This window comes from Lucilia sericata, unplaced genomic scaffold (assembly GCF_015586225.1).
Source record: "Lucilia sericata isolate MDLA Ls3-8-SP2 unplaced genomic scaffold, ASM1558622v1 Contig000089F_arrow, whole genome shotgun sequence".
NCBI lineage: Eukaryota > Metazoa > Arthropoda > Insecta > Diptera > Calliphoridae > Lucilia > Lucilia sericata.
Window position 1 is genome coordinate 418,069 of NW_023994122.1, and position 20,261 is coordinate 438,329.

The window sequence follows — 20,261 nt, forward strand, 5'->3', positions numbered from 1 at the left end:
TCGTCTTAGAATTTAATATGGACCCAGAATACGTATACTTTTGTGTATCTACAACTAATATTTCGATGTGTTACAAACAGAATGACAAAATCAATATACCAATATGACAAAATAAATTTCCCCGCCTTTTAGACTCATTAAGTTATTCCGGTTATCAATTTTGAAAACCCTTGTTTTTATACCAAAGATTATTTGTATACATTTTATAATGATCATGTTACTCTTAAATCTTTCATATTGTTTTTCCAAAATTCTCTTCTCTCAACATATCGCTTATCAGTTCCTATAAACGAAACCAAAAGAAAACAGAAATTGTGCGTTAAATAAACGAATGGAATCGATGCATATAATCAGTATTGTTGTGACTTTTGGGGAGAGCGGTTGATAATTTGTGGCGTGAGTAAAAGTGAAATACGGGGGACACTCCAGTGACATAATTTGCAAATAAAATTATTATTAATTGATAGACTGACTGACGGTGTTATCTCTTGCGAGGAAGGAAAAATATTTAAAAAAAAACATCAAAATGCTACGTCATATGTGCAGCCAACATTTAAATAAATCTCTATGGTTACAACAGCAATTGCAACAACGTTGTTGTTATCACAGTGAAAAGGGAGTATTCGGTTATCGTCCCAAAACACAACGTGAATATAAAGGTAAACTTAACGAAAGTGAAAATTCAAAATTAATTTATTCATATCGTATCCAGGGAAAAATCCAACAATCTGTTAAATTGTCACAAGTATTAAAACTAATCAGTGCCACCATAAAAATTTCATCTGATAACCATACATCTTACGCTCTCTCTCACACACGATTTTTTATGCCTTTGATAACATGTTGTTGTATTCTTTTTCATATTTCTGCTTCAATTTTTTTGTGTTTGTGTTATTATTGTTATTTATTTTTTGGAAAAGTAATCTTAAATAAATATGTTGCTGGCGATAGTGTTTGTCCAAATGAAGATATGGTGTTTACCAACAATAATAAAATAATAATTGTATATTCAAAACTTAAGTTCATAATCAAAATAATCAAAATAAAATTATTCGAAATTGTTAATGTTTTGGCTAAACCCCCTTCAAACTGGTAGAAGAATTATTAATTTTATCAGGCGGTTTGTGACATTTAAAATTTATGAATATTTTTAAATCTCATATAAATACAAATTTCCCAATATATTTTAATGTAATTGAAAACTAATTTTGTGATCTGTGACAGTCCTCTCATTATAAAGTGTGTAAAATCGTAGTCCCTCTAAAACTTATTAAATAAGGAAAGATTAGGAATATCTGTACTCACTATCAATTATCGGGAAAATAATGATAACCGACAATCACTTAAATTTTAATTTTCAAAATTTATCCCTCACCATCGTCATGTTAAGTGTTTGAATTGAATCGATCAATACCCCCAAAAGCGCTGTTGCTTATCCTATAATGTGATACTCAGCTAGAGATAGATAAGATTCGTCAGTGCCGATAATTTGTTTTATTATATTTCTTTTAATATTCCACAAGTAGCTAATGGAGCTATTGTTGCTGTTGTTGATTTTATTTTAAATTAATTGTCAACAGCATATAAAATAAACAACAATATTTTTTGTTTTGATTACGCTATTCTCCCCATGCTGCTCACCATAGTGACCAATACGAAAAAGCATAATAGTGGTCTGTTTTAATTAGAAACAAGTAAGAGTGTTATATTCGGCTATGCCGAATCTTATATACCCACCATCAAACCTCGTTTGACTCGAATGAAACTTACTTATGTCGAATTTCATCTATATACTCGTATATTTAGGCCAGTTATAAGCGTTAAAGTAATTTTCTGAAGGGGACCATGTATAGGGGGGTAGGGTCAATTATGGGTCGATCCTCATAAAATTTGGTTCGTATTAAATTTATTTGTGTCGAATTTCATCGCTACACTCGTATTTTTAAATCATTAATGAGTGTTGCAGTCATTTTCTGAAGGGGACCTTATATGGGGGGTCGGGTCAATCATGGACCGATCCTCATAAAATTTTTTAGATAGATTTTGACTCGTATGAAACTTACTTATGTCGAATTTCATCTATATACTAGTATTTTTAAGCCAGTAATGAGCGTTAAAGTCATTTTCTAAGGGGACCTTATATGGGGAGTAAGGTCAATTATGGACCGATCCTCATAAAATTTCGCATATTGATTTTGGATCATAAGAAACTTACTTATATCGAATTTCATCGCTATATTCGTATTTTTAAACAAGTTATGGCTGTTAAAGCTGCTTTTCGAGGGGCCACTTGTATGGGGGCTATCCGAAAACGTGGACCGATATTGCCCATTTTCAATACCAAACAAACCTTACCTATAATAAATATTTATGTGAAATTTCAACCCTCTAGCTCTTTCCATTCGGACTCTATCGTTCTTTCAACAGACAGACAGACAGACGGACGGACGGACAGACATGGCTAGATCGTCTTAGAATTTAATGAGGACCCAGAATATATATACTTTTGTGGGTCTATGACCAATATTTCTATGTGTTACAAACGGAATGACAAAATCAATATACCCCCCATCTTTTTTGATGGTGGGTATAAAAAAAAAATAGAGTTGCCAATTAATTTTATTTCACTGTGGGTAATATTTTATTAACAAAATATTGAACTCTTAAAATTCCATAGAACAGTTCCAGTTTTTACGCTTACTTCAGAATCGAAATAGTCGAATGTTATTTCTGGTTTACTGGAGAAGGCATGCGACTTCTGGGAGATATAATCTGCTAATGTATATAAAGGTTTCCCGAATTGCATTATATTTTTCACTTAATGACAAAGTTATCAAAGTTATAACCTTAAGAATATCTAACTTCTTTCAATATTCACTGTAAATCAATAACCAAAAAATCGGGGCATGTATATAAATTCCATACAAACGAGGTTGTTAAACTGTAGGGCAACTCTGCTCGTTTATTTTTCGTACGACAAAAATGAGAGTGATTTTTTTTTTCGACAAGAGAGCAGATCCCCAGCAAACCGGCTTTTATTTATAAATATGTATGTATTTGTTTCTCTTATCAATAATAAAAATATGTGTAAAAATTTGTATTATAGAAAACGTGCTATAATTGGGAAAAAACACTTTAAAAAATATAAAAATTTATTTAATATTTATTACTAAGAATATAGTTTTAAACAGTTTTCATAGAACGCGATCTCTTTGTGCGCGACTCTCTTAATTATAAAGTTATTGATCTATTGATGTGATTTGTTAACACAAAAATAAAGTATAGATCAGTAGTGATCAGCAACACAGGTCAACAAATTTTTAACCCACAGGCCAAAGTATACATTTCTAAAAGTTTAAGCAGCGCAAAATCCGAATCTGTCCTCCATCACATCAAGTTTCCCAGATATCGTGTCAAGAATAAACCCGCTTTGTTGACGTACATAATCAACAATGGAGCGTTCGTGCTCCAGCCACGGTTAAAATCATTAATAAGATCAAATTTTATAGGATTTTTGATATTCTTTGTGATCACTCCAATGTGTGATAAGATTTTAACTGATTTCTGTTATTGAGAAATATAAGTTATCACGGATCAAACTACTGTTCTTAAAATTATTAACAATTTTTAAGCAAAAAATTACCTCTTCAAGAATTTAGAAGAACAACAATTTGTTTATGGTAATATTAAATTATAGGTACTTAAAAATATAACTTTTTTATTATTATTATTATATATATTTTCTACATGTTATCAACATGTTCTGAAAGAAAGATAAGAAAAAATAAAACGATTAGAAAAACATAACATAGATTTTTTTTAATAAAGCTAAAAAAGATAAATATATAGTTAAATTGAAAATTATAACAAAAATACATATTCTTGAGTTTTACAAATAATCATGTTTTTGAGGTTATAACCAAACCAAATTCAAATGGCTTAACTTTTAACAATACGAATATTTCGTAGACAATAGACTAAAAAAATAATTGAAAAAAATATGCCAAAACTACTACCAACAACAACAAATTTATAGATTTGAAAATCAATAAAAGCACTCAATTTTTCATTTTTGTTTTTTGCACAAAAAAAAAATAAAAACAAAACAGTAGATGAAAAGTAAAGATTAAAATAAATATCCTAAAAGCTAGAAATTATAAACAAAAGACGAACAAGAAAAACTAAAAAGCAATAAGCTAGAAAAACTTTTAAAATGTTACTAAAATAATAATAGAAAAAAGTTATATTTTTTAATGCTAAATTAAGATTTATATATGGGGGATTTCATATCAAGTGATCCAACTTTTAAAAGCGATGTCTTCCGGTCGGTATGAAATTTGCACCAATATTAGTTTTATTAGATAGTATTTTAGACAGAATTCAATTTCAATAAGATCGTCAAGAATTTTCTAAGTCACAGTGGTTTAAAATTTGTCATTTTTGCCAAACAATTACCATCTTATTACCTATAGTAACTGTAGTACCTATACTATAGTTGCCTATAGTATAGTTCTTAGCAAAAATTGTTACAAATAGTTTAGATAGCTATTTCATCAATCTTTCGATAAAAATATTAAATTTATTGACTATTTCATCGGCTCAGAATCACTTTCCGAGTCGATTTAGCTATGTCCCTCATTCCGTCCGTCTGTATGTCTGTCTGTGTGTCCATGTAAAACTTGTGCGCACGCTACAGGTCGCAATTTTCAAGATAATTTGATGAAATTTGGTACATACTCTTCTTTTGACCCAAATGGTTAAAATCGGTTCATTATTTCGTCTAGCCCCTCATATAACCTAACCCCCTATTGGGGCTGTTGAGGGCATAAATATGTTAAATGTACTTTTATCTCTTCAAAAAGCGGCAAAACTTAGTTTTATATAAGTTTAAATAATACTACTGATTTTCATAAAGATCGGTCCTCATTTGACCCTAGCTCCCATACAAGGTCCCCTTCAGAAAATAACTTATAAACACTAATATCACGATGAAATTCTGCATAAATAACTTTAATGTAGACTTAAATCTCTCTACCAAAATTTATATAGATAAACCCATACTGACCCACTGCCCCCATAAAACCCCACTTTTAGAAAATGTCTCTTTTTTTGTCAACAAATCTGAAAAATATTGCTGAATTAAGCTAAAAATAAAATTAAATGCTTTTCAATTAAAAATAATCCACATTTTTAACATAATCACTGTATCATAAGGTCGGCCATGCCCTACTATACATTCTTACTTGTTTCAAATACTTTAGAAATATTGAAGAAATAGCTATATAAACTATTTTGAACAATACATATGAAGACCCCCGGTAACTCAGAAAGTTCTTGACCGATCTTGTTGACAGAATTATGTCTAAACTACTATCGATTAGAACTAACAAATTTCATAACGATCGAAAGACATCGATTTCAAAAGTTTGGTCAATTAACATGAAATCCCCCATATCTATGTACATATAAAAAAATCGTTTTTGATTGAAAGTTTTCTTTCATTTGACAATAGATTTTATTTAAAATTTCCAATTGGCAAATCCATTTTAACTACAATACAATATCTAATTTAATATGTATGAGAGTCCATTCATTGCAAAACCAATGTATTCAAATGTGTTTGTGTACTACACCAATTGGAATTGTAAAAAAAATTTCAGGCGAAAGGATTTTCATACTAGTTTTTTTCTTTAGAATCTGTTAATATTTGGATATACATATGTATGTATATATGTACATTAGGGTAGCCCCGCTTGTATGGAAAATAAATAAAATAAACTGATGTTTCCACCACAAAATCAAGTTCAGTTCCTTCTAAGTTACGGCTGCTTAAAACGTTTATCATATTTATGAACTAAATTTTCATTTCCGCAACTTTCATATTTGGGGTCATTCTAATTTACATAGTTTTCGCCTAGAAACTATGTATTCTCATTTCAAAAAAAACACAAGTTATCTCAACTAACACATTGCAAAAGTCAAAGAAATATTTTCAGCCAAATAGCACACAACAAATACTAAATAGAAAAGCAACAACCAACGTGTTGTTGCAACAACTTTATTTTGTTAAAAAAAAAAAAGAATAATGAAAAAAATTAAAAGCAATATTTGGGTGCAAAGGATATCCCACTTCTATTTCAAATAAAACAAGTTAGAGTTCTATATTCGGCTGTGCCGAATCTTAAATACCTTCCACCAGCAAGCTGTTTTTAATTAAAACCCACTTAACCATCTAAATTTTAGATAACTTGGCAAAATTGTTGTTTCCGTATTGATATGCATATGCCAATCTAAGTTTAATTAAGTCCAGAAAAACTTATATTAATAGGCCAGTTCGAAAACATGTTAATATAATGATATATCTATACACAGAACATATTTTTGTCGAATTTTATCCGGATATAATCATTTAATAACGTATTAAGTGGTATTAAGTGATTTTCAGAAGTAAACCTTGTATGGGAGCTAAGACAACTTATGGACCGATCCGGAAAAAAAATCCGTAGAATGATTTATATGCTCACAAAACATATTCAAGTCGTACTTTATCCCGATAGCTTTATTATTCAAAGAAATATATGCGTTTAAGTGATTTTCGTAAGTAGACCTTATATGGGAGCCTATCGGGAAAAAATTTCGTAGAGTGATTCATATAAAAACAAAACATATTTGTGTCGAATTTTATCATTATAACTTTATTTGATAATGAAATATGTGCATTTAAGTGATTTTCGGAAATGGGCCTTATATGGGATCTATGACTAATAATTTTCCGATCCGGGAAAAAAGTGGTAGAATGATTTATATGTACACAAACCATATTAAAGTAGAATTTTATCCTTATAGCTTTAGAATTTTATGAAATATATGTGTTTAAGTGATTTTCGGAAGTTGACCTTATATGGGAGCTATGACCAATTATGGGCCTATCCAGAAAAAATTTCGTAGAGTTATTCATATTTAGACAAAACATATTTGTGTCGAATTTTATCAATATAGCTTTATTTGACAATGAAATATGTGGCTTTAAGTGATTTTCGGAAGTGGGCCTTATATGGGAACTATAACCGATAATGGACAGATCCGTAAAAAATTTGGTAGAATGATTTGTATGTAAACAAAACATATTTGTGTCGAATTTTATCCCTATAGCTTTTGAATTCAATGAAATATATGCGTTTAAGTGATTTTCGGAAGTGGACCTTATATGGGAGCTATGACCAATTATGGGCCTATCCGGAAAATATTTTCATAGAGTGATTCATATTTAGACAAAAATTATTTGTGACGAATTTTATCAAGATAGCTTTATTTGACAATGAAATATGTGCTTTTAAGTGATTTTCGGAAGTAGGCCTTATATGGGAGCTATGACCAATAATGGTCCGATCCGTAAACAATTTAGTAGAATGATTTGTATGTACGCAAAACATATCTGTGTCGAATTTCAATGAAATATGTGCGTTTAGTTGATTTTCGGAAGAGGACCTTATATGGGAGCTATGACCAATTGTGGACCGACTGAAATCTACGTTGATATTATGATTTCTGTTTATATTATATTTGCATGTACAAAATTTTGTGTTGATATCGATATATTTGAGGGAGTTATTAACGATAAACTAATTTCCGGGAATATATACCTTTGTATGGGGGCTATGGGAAATATTGGATCGATTGTAAAGATTTTGAACATAATTAATCACTGCCTTGAAAAAATAATGTGTGACAAAATTCTTCGCAATATCTTTGGTAGTTTCTGAGAAAACTTCAAAAGAATTAGGAAAAAAAAAGTAATTTTTTTCGAGATAGTCTGAAATTTTTACTCATAAGTTATTACTTTGTGAACCGATTTTGCTGATTTTCAATACCAAACTGCTTAGGATAATAATAAATATTTTGGGTGAATTTGGTTGATTTCCTTTGCTTAGTTTTAACGTGAGCGTGTTTTAGGCAGACAGACAGACAGACAGACAGACGGACATAGCTAAATCTACTCAGGATTTCATAAGGACCCAGAATATATATACTTTGTTGGGTCTGAAATGAATATTTCTTGGTGTTACACACGGAACGACAAACTTATATATACCCTCTATAACCACTGATGGTGGTGGAGGGTATAAAAAGTATAAAATGTGCTAGTGTACATATCAATGTTTAAAGGACCCTACCAATACATACATACCTTAGCATACACACAAGTACATACATACATACTTACCAAAATATATCTTTATATTAAAATTTGTAAATTTGTTGAAGATCATTGAATATTGTCCTAATTAAGAACTCGAATTTTTCTTAAAATCGCCTTTAAATCCTTAAATTACGCTTCAAATCAGAATGTAAAAGCTAAGATGTAGATTCATACTATTTATAACAAAATTCATACCAGTTATGAAAAAAAAGTTTTAAAAATTAATTTTGATAAATTTAACAACATTAAAATATCTCCATGCCTATACATCCCCCGCCATTTAAAACGAAAAAAAGTCATTTAGCATGTTGCATGTCAACACCAAGTAAAATTTTTCTCACAGACATTTATTCTCCTGTATGCATGCATCACCATGAATAAATACGTTACAATATCCATAGAATATTTTCCTTACTATTTTATACGTTTTGTGTTCTTCTTTTTTTTTTCCTCCACACCCTCCCTACAACAATACAACTTTATATACAACTAACGGTTCATTCGTCCATTCAATCTACTACAAATAGTACCGGAAGATGTGCTGCAGTCAAGAAATGCCCAGGGTAATGTATATCGTTGGGTGGAAGCTTATCGCAAATATGGCCACAAATTGGCAGCCGTAAATCCCATAAGCATCAAAAGTCAACAAAGGTAATAAACAAAACGAAATCAGTATAAATAAAGATGAACGAAAAACAACAACAACAAAAATACGAAATAATGACAGAAAAAAAAACGTTAAGAAAAATAAACAGAAAATATAAGAATGGCAAGTAAATTCTTTAGAGGAATAAAGAAACGCTATATAAGCAAACAATCAGAAACATTTAAAGTTGGCCAAAATGAAATTGTTAATAATAAAAAAATCCGGTAAGATTTCTTGCTCCTTGCTGTTGTTGTTGTTGTTTTTGTTGTCCGTATATCTTTATTTTATTTTCTCTAAACAAACTACAAAATAAATTGTTAAGTCATTTTTTAGTTAGTAATGATGATAACAAAACAGAAGAACACACGAAAAAAAGTTAAGAAATATTTAAAAAGGAAATATTTAACCCTTTAAAGGTCAAAATGGCCTAAGAAGGTGCTTATATACTAATTTATAGATTTTTTCTCAAAAAGTATTTAGTATTTCCAAAAGCCTTTATAAAATCATCGACCGATCAATGTGAAATATGGATATTTAATGGAAAGCTACCGCTTGAACGGACTGAAAATATGGTCTCGTTAATAAAGTTTGGCAAAAATGTTATATTCCTCCCATGTTCATTACGAATTCTATCATTATTTTTGAAAAAAGCCCCAGTACCCTACCAGCAATTGAAAAGCATGATCTCAGTACAACATGTTACACACATTTTTACAGCAATCTTTACGAAATGGTCCTTAAAAAGTCCGTAATTTTGAGCTTATCACGGGAAAATAACTTAAATTTATGCTAGAGTATTTCTGATCCACAAAACAACTTTTAGTGCATTATAAGGAACCTGTAAATTCCAAATTAATCTAAAAAATTCTGAAATGGACCAAACCAAATGCTAAAAATGTTTTAAATATTTTTCTGTATAAGCCAAAATAATCACAAATTATACTGAGATCAGGATTTTCAATCGCTGATAGGGAACTGAGGACCATTCCAAAAAAAGTACATTAATATTCCTCAGATTTTTAAAAAGGTTGTTCCTCGGGACACTCTAATATACAAACATTGATTTTGTCATTCAGTTTATAACACATCAAAATATTGGTGATGGATTCTTATGTCCGTCCGTCTGTATAAATTACAAGACTGATTTGTTCCCAGAAATTATACAAAGCCGTAGAGTTCCGTTCATAATTGACCCAAGGCCTCATAATTCTTCTGAAAATAATTCCGATCTACATTCTAAAATGACAGATCCTAAATACCGTAGTCCATATATACGATTACTGTCCGATAAATGTTTTGAAGGGCGTCATGAAATAACTCCCCAAAACAAAAATGAAATAACTCCCTAAAAATTTGTTCAGAAAGCAAAAACAACGAAATTTGGGGATATAATTCGTTTTTTTTTTTTTTTCATTATTAAATTGGGGAATTATTTGATAATGAAATAAGTCCCCAAATTTGAGGACTTATTTAATTTTTGTTTTGGGGAGTTATTTTATGACGCCGTTTTGAAGGTGGATATATAATAGAGCCGAATTTTTTTAGATTGAAACCATTATCGAATTTTTATTCATATTTATAAAAACCCGAGTTTTATTGAAAAATATATGAAATCGTTGATAATGGCATATTTTTTCATTAAGGATATCGATACGACTTTCATACCGAGGCACTATATTCAAAAAGTGCGAACTCACAAAATAAATAAGCTGAGTTAGCACTTTTGAATATATACAAATCCTATATTCGTCTGAAATATAAGATTCAATTCGTATTATTTTTAGAGATCAATTTCGGATTATCATATAAAATCTTCATTATAAAATCTTTTCTATTACATTCTTGAGATCAATTCTAGAGATGAAATTGTCTGAACATTTAAAATGAAATACAAATATTTATATGAAATTCTAATTGTTGCAAAATGTCCTTTCTAGTCCATAAATATTCTAAGGGTTAAATAATGATAATAAACAAAACTGCTTACAAGTTATTTTAATGTTTCTTTACAGTTCCTTAGATGAATTAAATCCTGCATTTTATGGTCTTCAAACCCAAGAAAACGTACAGCCACAGGGTTTGCTTAATGCCCCCGATGTCGTCGCCACAACAACGACGACTGTAGGCGAATTAGAGGCAAAATTAAAAGAAATTTATTGTGGCAAAGCAGTTAGTGCTGAATTTGGATATATTGAGGTATGGTATACTAGGCATGAACTAAAAATAATATTGTTGTTCAACAAAAATAAAGATTATCCTATAATTAAGTAAACTTTTAGTTAGTGTACTTAATGTAATAAGCATACACATTTTTTATAGAGTTCATATGATTGCAACAAATTAAAAATGTTCCCCTTATTTACACCTTCTCATTTTCAGAACCTCGAGGAACGTGAATGGTTGGCCTTACATTTCGAACAGCTGAATGCCCAGTCACAGCAATATCTGAGTAATGAAAATCGTAAACAGATTGCCGAATTACTTATTAAATCACAAGCCTGGGATAATTTTATGGCAACAAAATTTCCCACTGTCAAGCGTTACGGCGGTGAGGGTGCTGAAAGTTTAATGGCATTCTTTTGGCAATTACTGCGCAATAGTGTACAAGGTAAAGTATATCTTTTTATTACTTTTTAAGGATACTTGGCTCACAAATCACTCATACGTTTGTATGTACTATAGAAATATATTTAGGATTATAAAAAAAGTTTCAGGATTTTTATATTCTTTTTTTTTGTGTTTGTATTAAGCACAAAACTGTTAGCAAAGTATTTAAGAAAATATAATTGAGTACATTATAATATCAGTAGCAATTATATTTATATTTTTATAACCACTGACATGACACGGATATGTTGGGATGGCGTCTATTATGGAGTAATCATTAGGAATGATCGCCAGAATGATTTTTATGTCTTTATAAAATCATGTTAAAACTTATGTGTGGAGGATATATTCGATTTGTGCTGATGTTTGTAACGCAGAATATCATAATTTTCTCAGTCCGTCCTTGACTCTAGCCCTCCACCCCCGGGGCCATGTTACCTTGATAAAAGACCAGAGAACCACAAAATCATAATACTAAGGATGGCCAGTTGCCCGCAGAACTTTGTCCTGGCTGGTCAGTTGGTTGAGGTTCCTTCGGGATCAACATAGTGTCTGTGGTTTAAACCCAAATTCGCGGGAAGAGAATGTCGGTTAAAGGACTGATGCACGGTGAAATCTATATTTCGGGATAAGTTCGGTACTGTTGTCGAAGTCAACAGATACCCCACAGAAGAGTGACTGTGGGAATGAGTTGGTGTTAAATGTGTATGATACAGGATAAATATAGGGGTATACGGATCTCACCCGCCCGAATACCTAGAGTGAGTGTATCAGATGTTGTTCTCTATGAGGGTGTCTGAGTGATGAGAAGTGTGCTGGGTTGAATAATGATGGATGGAAGGTATCTTATTATACAAGTGATACCATTGAATTTTCCTTCCTTGTCCAGGTATGTTCAGAGAAAACTCTGTTCATGCCAGATTTACCACAGTGTGTTCTCTGTGAATAAGAACAAAATCCCCGGCTTATTTGATGGATTCGTGTTTCGGACTACCAAATACGTCTCTAGGTACTGTTGCGGACTCTACAGAGGCCATCCCATATGCGTGGTTGTAAACGGAAGTGATGTCTTTGCGTCTCGGAAGTTAAGCAATGGGGTAGCAATGGTTAGAGACTGGATAGCTCGATTACTTGAGCAAAGTGCTTGTACATGGACCGGCATAACCATGTACAAAAATTGCCACATGCGTATAAGATATACAAAGGGGCGGTGGTGAGTCGTCACGGAAGCTCGCCCAGCAGTTGAAAAAGATCACCATGAAATAGGCCAATACGGCAGGTGTTCACGTAAAGCACTTCGACAAAGAACCCTTCGGAAAAATTCGCTTAAAAACGAATGTCGCTAATGAAATTCATGATAAATGCATTTTATGTAAATCTAGATCTATCCAGCAAATGTTATAAGGATCGGTCCACATTTTCCCCCAGCCCGATATAAAGCCTCTTTCATTAAATTAGTTTTTCATCAATAAATTGATGAAACCACCCTAATGTATATTGTAGCAACAATTCGTTTGAATTTATACCATAATTTGTCCATAATTTAGCCATATTAGCTCAAACTTATTTCACACCAACTACATATCGAGGGACTATATTCAATAGTCGCTATCTGTCATTTTCATGAAAATGAGATTTTGATGGCAAAATATTCAGCAAACTATCCCGCATCAGTGATATAAATTTCAAAGAAAAAAAATATTTTTTGGCAATTTTATAGCTTTTTTCAAATTTCTCTATCTTAAAAAAAAAGAAAAATTCTGAATGCAAAACTCTCTATCTTATCCAAAAATTGCTTCAAACTCTATCCCTTTGGATGATTTTCTGTTGCAAAACAAGTCTTCTTAATAATTTGGACATGCTGAACACAAATCCGTCAAAATATTTAAAATCGGTCTAATAGTTTTTGAGATATCGCTCATTATGATACTAATTAAATCAATTTTATTGTCGTGTTTAACCATATAACTTTGATTTTGGACCAAAACATTATAATCTGTTGCTTTTTCAACAATTTGGTTTATTTTCCTCCATTAAATTGTATAAAATATAATATTTATTGATTTTAATTCAAATAAAAATTTTATATTTCCATGAAAAACTCTCTATCTGTTGGTTGAATGAATATTTTCGTAGAAAAATAAGCTCTATCTGATATAAATTTGTGAATAATTTTGCAAATAATGCAAAATTTAAAATTATTTTTATATAAGGGTTTAGTATATGTTCGTAGAAATATATTGTAGAAGAAAAAATTTAACTGGCGAAATAAACAGTTTTTTTTGCTCTCCTGAAAACTTGTATTATTTTAGATAGGGACTATTGAATATAGTCCCTCGATATACCATAATTTAACTTTTATACATAATTTAATTAAAATGTATCATGCATTTTGTAATCCTTTTTAAAAGTAACACTACAATACCTAAAGTCTTGCCATCACAGCTCTAACATCCTGCATCTGCATTTATCATTAAATTTCATAATTTAAATTCCAAACTCAAGGTTATGACATACAACCATTAATCAGTTGGCCAAAAACTATTCCAAGCTCTCTAAACAAACTAACAGACGAATTGAAACTACAATTCATGTATGAGTGTTCTTTGGCAACAAAATTCTAATAAAACTTTTCCTTCTTGTAATGCTTCCTGCTAAATCTTCAAAGTATATTGCTGGGTATTATATTTTTGTGTTTTTGCTCTTTTAGATGATCTCAAACACATTGTTGTGGCAATGCCACATCGCGGACGTACAGAATTACAAACTGTTCTATTGAATATGAGACCAGCAAAAGTTTTTCGCAAACTAAGTGGAGAATCTGAATTTCCAGACGATTGCCAAGCCATGTCAGATGTAATAAGTCATTTTCGTGAGTAGTTTTGTTGTTAAATTAATTTTGATTTATGTTTAAAGTAAAAATGAAAAAAAAAATATCCTTTTGTTTATAATTTCCTAGATGTATCGGAAGATTTAAATGTGGAGGGTAAAAGTATACATTTTAGTATGGTGAGAAATCCCTCACATCTGGAGGTGAGTTTTAAATAAATAACTTAAGTTGTTTTATTGCAATTCATGTAATTTTTGTAACATTTCTTAGGCTGCCAATCCCGTTGCCATGGGCAAAACTCGTTCTAAGCAACAATCTTTAAAGGATGGTGATTTTAGTGATGAAGCCGGTAAACCTTTCGCCTCCTCTGTACTTAATGTTATACTGCATGGCGATGCTGCCTTTGCTGGCCAAGGTATTAATCAGGAATGTTTGAATATGGCCTATGTGCCACACTTTGAAATTGGTGGTAGTGTTCATTTGATTGTCAATAATCAAGTGGGTTTCACTACACCCGGTGATAGAGGTCGTTCCACCGATTATACCTCTGATTTAGCTAAAACTATACAAGCTCCCGTTCTGCATGTTAATGGTGATGATCCCGAAATGGTTGCTTTGGTTACGAAATTAGCTTTCGATTATCAGCGTCAGTTCCGTAAGGATATATTCATTGATATGAATTGTTTCCGTCGTTGGGGTCACAATGAATTGGACGATCCTACTTTTACCAATCCATTGGTATATGCCATTGTCAATAATCGCAAGTGAGTAGTAATTTGAAAATTTATTGATAAATTTTTTGGGATTTTCCGAAAAGTAAAACTTAGTTTTTAAGTTGTTTATATAAAAATCGTTCTTTTATATTAGATTTTGTATTATTTTTGTAATTAGACTCCTTTTAATGGAACTACAAACAATATAGGTTTTATATATAAAGACATACAAGTCAGAGTTGAATTCGGCTTTGCCGAATTTTATATACCCTTTACCATAGTGCGTAGAAAAACAAACAGTACAGTGTCAAAGCATTTTTGAATAGCGATTTTCTCGAAACCTTATCTGATGGAATTATTGGAGATTTAGATCTCGCAGATATCTTCTTCTGGAAACTGATTTCAACATACAAACAGACAGACGGACATGGCTACATCGAATTTGCTATCTAAAAGGATAAAGTTCCTTTCAAAATTTTCTCCATAAAACATTTTTTTTAATGAATTAAAGTAAATAACTAACTCCTTCATTCTGTATCTCTTAAAATTAGGACCGTTCCCGATTTATATGCTGAAAAACTTAATGAACAATCCATACTCTCCACTGAAGAGGCTAAAAAAATACACAACGACTATATGGACTACTTAAGCGAAGAACTGTTATTAGCGCCCAAATATAAACCGGAACCATCTTACTTTCAAAGACAATGGCAACACCTTACTACGGCTTCAGACAATATAACCTACTGGGATACTGGCCTTGATTATGGTTTACTAAATTACATTGGACAGCAGAGTGTAAAATATCCTGAAGGCTTCGTAAGTACAAGTACATATAAATGCAAACAAAAATAAATAAAAAAAAATAAAAAACTAATGAATCCATAAGAAATTTACGTCTAGTATAAGAAGCTATAAAGTGTTTTAAATGATGAAAATTGTTTCGTCTTTTTTTATTTTCTTTATGCCGAAACAGAAAGTTCATCCACATTTAAAGAAGACCCATATTGAGGGCAGAATGAAAAAACTGAATGCTGGTGAAAAAATTGATTGGTCAACTGCAGAAGCTTTAGCAATTGGCAGTCTTATGTATCAGGGTTATAATGTACGTATAAGTGGTGAAGATGTGGGACGTGGTACTTTCTCACATCGTCACGTCATGTTGGTTGACCAGGAGACAAATGAAATGTTTATACCACTGAATGAACTCAAAGGTGGTCATGATGGTAAATTGGAAGTGGCTCACAGTATATTGTCGGAAGAGGCTGTATTGGCATTTGAGTATGGTATGGCCATTGATAATCCAAATAACTTGATAATATGGGAAGCTCAATTTGGTGATTTTGCCAATGGTGCCCAGATTATTATTGATAATTTTATTATCTCTGGAGAAAGTAAGTTTTTTTTTTTGGGTTTTCATGCGAAAGAATTTATTTTGAATAAAATTATTTATTACTTTTAGCCAAATGGATGGATTCGAATGGTTTAGTTTTGCTTTTGCCTCATGGTTACGATGGTGCTGCCTCGGAGCACAGCTCCTGCCGCATTGAACGTTTCTTGCAATTGTGTGATTCGAAAGAATGTGCTGTCGATAGTGATAATGTTAACGTACAAGTTGTTAATCCCACTACACCTGCTCAATATTTCCATGTCTTGCGTCGCCAACAAATACGTAACTTCCGCAAACCTTTGGTGGTAGTTGCTCCCAAGGTGCTATTGCGTTTATCGGCTGCTACTTCTTCACATACCGATTTCGCCGAAGGCACTCATTTCCATAATGTTTTGGGCGATAAGACCGTACACCAAGATTCAGTTAAACGTGTTATCTTGTGTTCCGGCAAACATTATTATAATTTGGCCGACGAGAGACAGGCCCAAAATATTCAGGATACTGCCATCATTCGTGTCGAATCGCTGTGTCCATTCCCCGCCTATGAATTACAGCAAGAAATTGCTAAATATAAGAATGCTACGAGTAAGTTTTGTATATGGGGTCATATCAAAGTTTTTCGAACAGATTTCGTCCCTTAACCTCTCCGCTTTTGTTGGAACTTGGTACACACATTCTTTGTATAAATACAAATTTTAAACCTCGATAAATTTTAATTTTGGAGATCTTTACATTTCGTATGCATATGTATATAGAATGTGCGTACCGAATTTCATCGAAATCGGTGAGGTTCATATTGAAAATCCCACTTTTTTGTTCGAAATTTTTTGAATTTACTTTATGGGCTTTTAATTTCGATCGTTTCAATTTATTAACTGATATTTCTATATATTTATTTTAAAGAATTTGTTTGGGCTCAGGAAGAACAACGTAACATGGGCGCCTGGAACTTTATAAAACCACGTTTTGAAAATTTGGTTGGAAAACAGGTACGAATTGAATGTTTTATCTATATAAAGCGGATTTCATTATTTAAATACTTAGATTTAAATTTTGAAGGATATTGAACAGTGTTTACCAGTAATTTAATGATATCTACTTATTCTTAACACTCCTTGAGGAATGTCTGATTATTTTTAACTAAATCGGATAATACTAAACTTTTCACATGGCAGATGTCTAACTTCTTACTTCTTTACTATTCTAACTATTTAAAAACTATTGAAATTAAGGCTCAATTATCATGAATTACACAGGCCGAGAAATTTTTAACCCAGATTATGGTGTCCTGATGAGACGTTATAATAGCGCCAAGACCAATTTATTGTCTGTTTTAAAATAAAGGTTTAACATTTGATATATCTTCTTTGTTCTTCGAGATATTTTCACCTAAAGATAGAAAACTCATAGTATAACATGGTCCCACGGTTTCGACTTTTTTTCAAATTTTGTCAGCTTGTGTTAATTAGTGGTATTTGACAAAATTTTCAACCGTATTCATATAAAGTATTTAAAAAGTTATTGATGGTTTATTATAATAAATTTTAAAGGGAATAGTGCTAATATGGACCCAACTGTGTAAAGTTTTATTATTAAAGGATATGCTTAAAGTATTTGTGACCTTTAATATCCCTTTTCGAGAGGACATCAGAGCAATTAGTTTAATTTGAGTATAAGGGTATGACCAATTTTTTACAAACATCAGCACACAGTGTAGGGTATTAAAATTCAGTTATTTATATAATCTGAGTACAGATTTTATCTTTAATTGCCGTCTTAAGATTTCAGCAAACATATGAAAACACAACATTTCTTATTCCCAATTAAATTTTAACATACATATGTATAAATATTTTATTATTATTTTTCTTTAACAGCTGGAATACTGTGGACGCGTTGAGGCGCCAACATCTGCAACGGGCATTGGAAAAGTACACAAACGTGAAGTTGAAGAAATTGTAAAGAAGCCATTTCAACTGTAATATGTAAATGTTAAATGCGACAAAAACAGTTAAAACGAGCCAAAAGACAGAAAAAAAAAATAAAAACAATCCAACCAGCTAACTAACCAGGACAACCAACAAATGTATTTTAAATTCACTCATACATAAATGCAGGCATAACTATGTAGTATTTACATGCATGTGTATATCCTGTAATGTATTATCTTTAGCCACTTCCATTTCCTTTTGGTGCTGTTGTTAAACGGAAATTTAGTAAATAATACAAAAAAAAATTCTATACATAAAGTTACATAGCAATTCATATACAGACATAACCATAACCCTGACACTGGCCCAAAAACATAACTGTATAATCAAAGGATGTTGTTTTTGTGGTATTGTAATAAAAAAAATATATATTTTTTTTACTTATCTTCCGTTTAGTTTACTGCGGTCCTTTGTATAATAAAAATATTTATTTTAATTATATGTTTGTTTCTTGCATTCGTTCCTTTTAATTATACACTTTTATGCATTTATATAAAATTGTCCAGCAACAGTTTATCTAAAATATTAATTAAATTAAGAGTTATTTAATTTTAAGAAATTAAAAAGAAATAAAAAATGATGTCCAGTTAAAAAAATATTTGTATATTGATCTTTTAAAATTTATTTGCTTACATTCACCGATATTTATAGAGATACGGTAAAAATAGTAGTTGCAGATTACAAAGGCCAACAAATATTTAACCCAGAGACCAAAGTATACTTTTCTAAGAGCGGGTTTTTGAGATGGTAATCAAATGCCAATTAATAATCAGATTAGTTAATCTAAAAATAAATTTAATCGTATGTTAATCCCCTTTGATGTTTTTGAGTACAAGATTAAACTTCGCAGTGTTGCCGTACAAAACAACAGAAAACTTCACTGCTTTTTATCAAAACAATGCATATTTTATAAAAAGAAGAAGACAATTGTAAATTTAATATGAAAATTAAAGAAAACTTAAATTAAAAACAAAAAAATGTATTTTGAAGTGTCCATAATTTATACTAATCAATAAATAGAACATTTTAATGTTTATATTTATACAAATTTTATTAATTTTTTTGCATCAGCTGTTTACACTTTTGCATTTCGTGCCACCTGCATTGGGCGCTTAAACTTGCAAACAAAATTAACTAATTGAGTACTCAAAAACATCTTTCGAGGATTAATTTTAATTTAATCGCTAATCTTTCACCTAAAGATTGGCCCTAAAGGATTAAGCATTGTTAAATCCGAATCTGGCCTCATTCTTCATAACATTAGGTTTTCGAAATATCGTGACCTAAAAACTGAAAAAATTTTTGCCGTAAAATAAGGGCAATATAAATTTTTGGGGATTTATGTGTAGTTGTTTCAAGCTTTAACATATCTCGATGAATGATGAAGATATGACAGAGGTTAAATCTTTATTTTAAAGTTGATGACATAACTGTTTTTTAAAGTAAGGTGTCTTCCCGCTTTTATAAGGTCTAAAATATGACCAAAAACTGAGGTTTTTCAGTTTTTAGGACTCGATATCTCAAAAACCAGATGCAAGATTCAGATTTATCGATACTCAATCATTTCAAAATGTATTCATTGGTATCTGTGATTCGACTTTTTCACAAATTTTGTTGGCCTGTGTTATCGTATCAGTATTAAACTTTGAGGTCGTCCACCGCCTAATGCAGAAGAACAACACATACTGCCACTTAAAACAGGAGCAGTTCTGGCACAATTGAGATCAAGCAATATATTTAATGCCATTGTTTGATCAGTAAAAGTATTTAAAATATGTTTTGAAAAATGTACTTTTTAAAACTTTGAAGTGCTTTAAAAAGGACACATGATCACGAAATGAAAAACTAAAAATGCAGTTTTACTCCATTAGATTTATAGTTTCA

The 20,261-nt window shown here is 31.1% G+C and overlaps 1 protein-coding gene across 1 annotated transcript; it reads left to right on the top strand.

Moving 5' to 3' along the window:
• The first annotated feature begins 352 nt into the window (after window positions 1-352).
• On the top strand, window positions 353-18,755 carry LOC119599813 (probable 2-oxoglutarate dehydrogenase E1 component DHKTD1 homolog, mitochondrial). The gene is made up of 13 exons (XM_037949706.1): window positions 353-396; window positions 468-659; window positions 8,728-8,851; window positions 10,859-11,042; window positions 11,226-11,454; window positions 14,164-14,325; window positions 14,413-14,486; window positions 14,554-15,047; window positions 15,548-15,815; window positions 15,973-16,390; window positions 16,459-16,971; window positions 17,290-17,375; window positions 18,264-18,755. Exons 2-13 carry the CDS (start codon window positions 527-529, stop codon window positions 18,366-18,368), a joined length of 2,790 nt encoding a protein of 929 aa, XP_037805634.1. The 5' UTR covers window positions 353-396; window positions 468-526; the 3' UTR covers window positions 18,369-18,755.
• Window positions 18,756-20,261: the final 1,506 nt, after the last annotated feature.